Below are 3253 nucleotides of genomic sequence, written 5' to 3'. Positions count from 1 at the left end.
TTGCATAGGTATAGAGGTGCGAGAAATTGGTGGGGTGCGGCGCTCGCTGGTAAACTACATTATTGGATATCATTCTTTTACGTGCATTTTCAGTGGCCATTGATGAAGACACATAGATTGAACAAACTACCAAGATGGAATAACTAGACTTTCCTCTAATTGTTTACTAAACAGGAAGGTCCTTCGGGAAGCCTGGCGGTAGTTCCTAAATGCCTCGACGAGTGCACTCGGCGGGTACGGATGCCGGACGGCATGATTCGGCCGATCAGCAAAAAAAGTACGGATACGCTGCAAATGGCAGAGATACCACGGCTTCTTACATCGAGATGTGTAGGAAAATCCTCGCGGGAACAGTAATTTCTGGTTTGCATGGCTTGTCAGATAGCGAACTACATTGAACGTTGTAGCAAATTTGGAATTGCGACGTTGTCAGACGAATCGGCAAGCTTGCCGAAGAAAAGGTATTCGCCACAACTGTACACGTGATTGGCTGAGGAGTTAGGGACAAGAAATCTAGGTTTGAGACGTCCGGCACAGGGAGGTGGGGGAGCCGCTCCGGATGCGTTTGGTGGGGGTGATGTTACTTAAAGACTTAGCTCGTAACGTCAACAACACCAAAGTGCTCGTCTGAATATCGGAGCGTTTTCATCAGGACCCTCAGGGACCACCATTGTACTGTTTTTTCCTTCCTGTGACGTAGTTGCCGAAGAATGCAGCCGCAGAAAGAGAACCGTGCGACGATGTCGTGCACCGAGTGCCAGCGTCGGAAGCAAAAGGTGTGACTCTCCTACCCTAGACCAACCCTGCATCAAACTCCGTGGACTAACGACAAGGCTAGTGTTCGCGAGAGTGGCCCTGCAACCACTGCCAGGCAAGGAAGATACCACAGCTGTGTCAGTTCTTCGTAAAACGAGCTCAACAAGAGTCCTTGCCCGCGTCTGCGCGGTATGTTGATTCTTTCCCTTACCCCTCGGATGGCCCGAATCTGGCGTTAATGGCAACTTTACAGAGCAAGTTCGTCCAGCAACACCCAAGGCGTCAAGAGACGCGCCCTGGATTCGGCAAAGCCGCATTTTGTCAAGCAAAATGATGAGTATGAGGTACTTGAAGATGGGCTGAAGGCGTGGGGGTACATGTCAGGTCATATCCATTACAGGGTTTGGAGTAGTGAAGACATTGTTAGTCGCTCGCCTCGATAGAGAAATCATGCTGACCGGCGTTTCTTGCAGAGCTCTCCCAAGAACTCTCCGGCACAAGGCATAGCATGCGACGCCGTGCAGAAGGTGCTGCGTGCTGTTCCTCCGAGATCCATAACTGGTGTGTGCAAGTATTGCCACGTTCACGGCACTGCTGACTAATGCAGACGCCATCGTCAACCACTTCTTAAACACGGTAAACTACCGCTATAGTGCAATATACGGGCCATCGTTGGCGGAGAAATATGTTCAGTGGTGGGCTGATCGCAGTGCCTCCAAAAAGCCTTCCCCTGAGTTCACATGCCTGCTCTTGCGGATATGTGCATACTCTGTGCAGTATCTAACGACATCGCTTTGCAAGATGATTGAGTTCGAGCTGTCATGCACTTCACAAACACTCACCGAACGCTTCTCGGCCGCCGCAGAGGAACTTAGCCGGAGCTTTGAAGCATCGAGGACAAGTATTGAACGAGTGGGGGAGCAGTTTCTGAAGTGCGCCTGGCTGAAATCGGAATCGAAAATCGTCGAATCGTGGCATACCCTTTCATGTACTATCCGCAAGGCGCAAGAATTGGGTATCGATAGGGATGCGGGTATTGATGTCTTGTCGGAGTTCGATATAGAGATCAGAAGGCGAATCTGGTCCATTCTTTACATATGGGATTGGTGAGTAAAGAGATTTGATGGAACAATTCGGTGACTAAAGTCTGTCAGGCAAATGTCAGCGTGGCTAGGTCGACCAAATCTCATCAATCAAAAAAACCTTTCTTTCAAATTCCCCAATCTGCGGCTCGACCAATCGACTACAGAACCGAATCTTCTTTCACCTTTCGCACACATGGCTCTACAAGCACACCTGGGGCAAAGAGTGGCAACTGTGACGGGCGACGCGACATCCAAAGCCGATCTTTCTGCTGAGAAGGTCTTGGAGATTGAAGACGAGTGTCAAAAGTTCATTGACGAACTACCCGCAATTTTTCGCGTTAAGAACCCCGATATCTCATTCGACGAGGCACATCCATACTTTATATTCCAGCGACACCAGTTACACTGCGTCATCTTTTTGACAATGCTCGACTTCTTCAAGACATATCTTACGCGCGAGCGAGAAGACAAGCTCAGCGACCAGGACGACAAATTTCGAAAGAAGGGGATCGAGATTGCGCTCCATCTGCTTGAAGTTGTACGCAAATTGCTTGATCATGAGTTTCCGATGAACGCGAAATTCCATATGGTCGTTTTCTGCATTTTCGATACCGCAACCTTACTTTGCTCTGCCATTATCCATGACCGCGAACATATGTTACCTCATCGCGACAAGGTCATAGAAGTCATTGATAGTTCGCTCGATAGGTTGTATCAACTGAGCTTGTCCACGAAACTAGGCGCAACTTCGTACAACTTTCTCTTCAAACTCGTGCAGGCAACACCCTCGCTTCGGCGGCATTTGCCAATCGACGAGCGACAGAAGCAAGATGGTATCCCTGTGCCCAAGGGATCACCACCGGCTCACGAGCTAGAGCCGGTGGCTATAACGCGTCCACCAGGGCTGCCATTACCGTATCGGCCACCGCCAATTTTGGAAGTAATCACCCAGTCGTCAGTTCCTGCAACCGGGGCTCTTGCAATGATGCCCATATCAGATGCTCTCGCATTCGGCGTTGATCAATTTCTAGCACTAAATCCGTTCGGCAGCTTCGGTGATCCTAATGCCGTCGATATGGGTGGTATGGAGCCGATATGGGCTTGGCATGACTTGCATCCCAATGCATATACACACAGCGGAGGACATAGTACTTCGGACACGACTGGGCGGGGTCCTCAAAGCTAACAATATCAACTGATTAGTAGGGCTTTTTAGGAGATGAAGGCTTGAGGGTGGATAAAACGCTATCCCATCGCAGATGGAAAGGAGGGTGTTGTGAAGGTATTGTGCATTTAGCAATGGGGGGTCGTGTATTGGTGCCTTTGTAAATTGATAGACACCTAGGCTGCGCTGAAAGTGAGCCTCACTCACTCACTTGTGGCTCTCTACACGTTACACTCACATGCACTTG

The 3253-nt window shown here is 49.6% G+C and overlaps 1 protein-coding gene across 1 annotated transcript; it reads left to right on the top strand.

Annotated features, from left to right (window-relative positions):
* Positions 1-710: 710 nt before the first annotated feature.
* On the top strand, positions 711-3027 carry COCCADRAFT_31537 (uncharacterized protein; the record flags this gene model as incomplete). Its single annotated transcript, XM_007720747.1, has 6 exons — positions 711-776; positions 839-945; positions 1010-1178; positions 1230-1317; positions 1364-1862; positions 1911-3027. The coding sequence occupies 6 exons, from the start codon at positions 711-713 to the stop codon at positions 3025-3027; spliced, it is 2046 nt and encodes a 681-aa protein (XP_007718937.1).
* Positions 3028-3253: the final 226 nt, after the last annotated feature.

Source organism: Bipolaris zeicola, assembly GCF_000523435.1.
Source record: "Bipolaris zeicola 26-R-13 unplaced genomic scaffold scaffold_615, whole genome shotgun sequence".
NCBI classification, from domain to species: domain Eukaryota; kingdom Fungi; phylum Ascomycota; class Dothideomycetes; order Pleosporales; family Pleosporaceae; genus Bipolaris; species Bipolaris zeicola.
The sequence above is the reverse complement of the archived record's forward strand: the minus strand, read 5'-3'. Positions and strand labels throughout refer to the sequence as shown.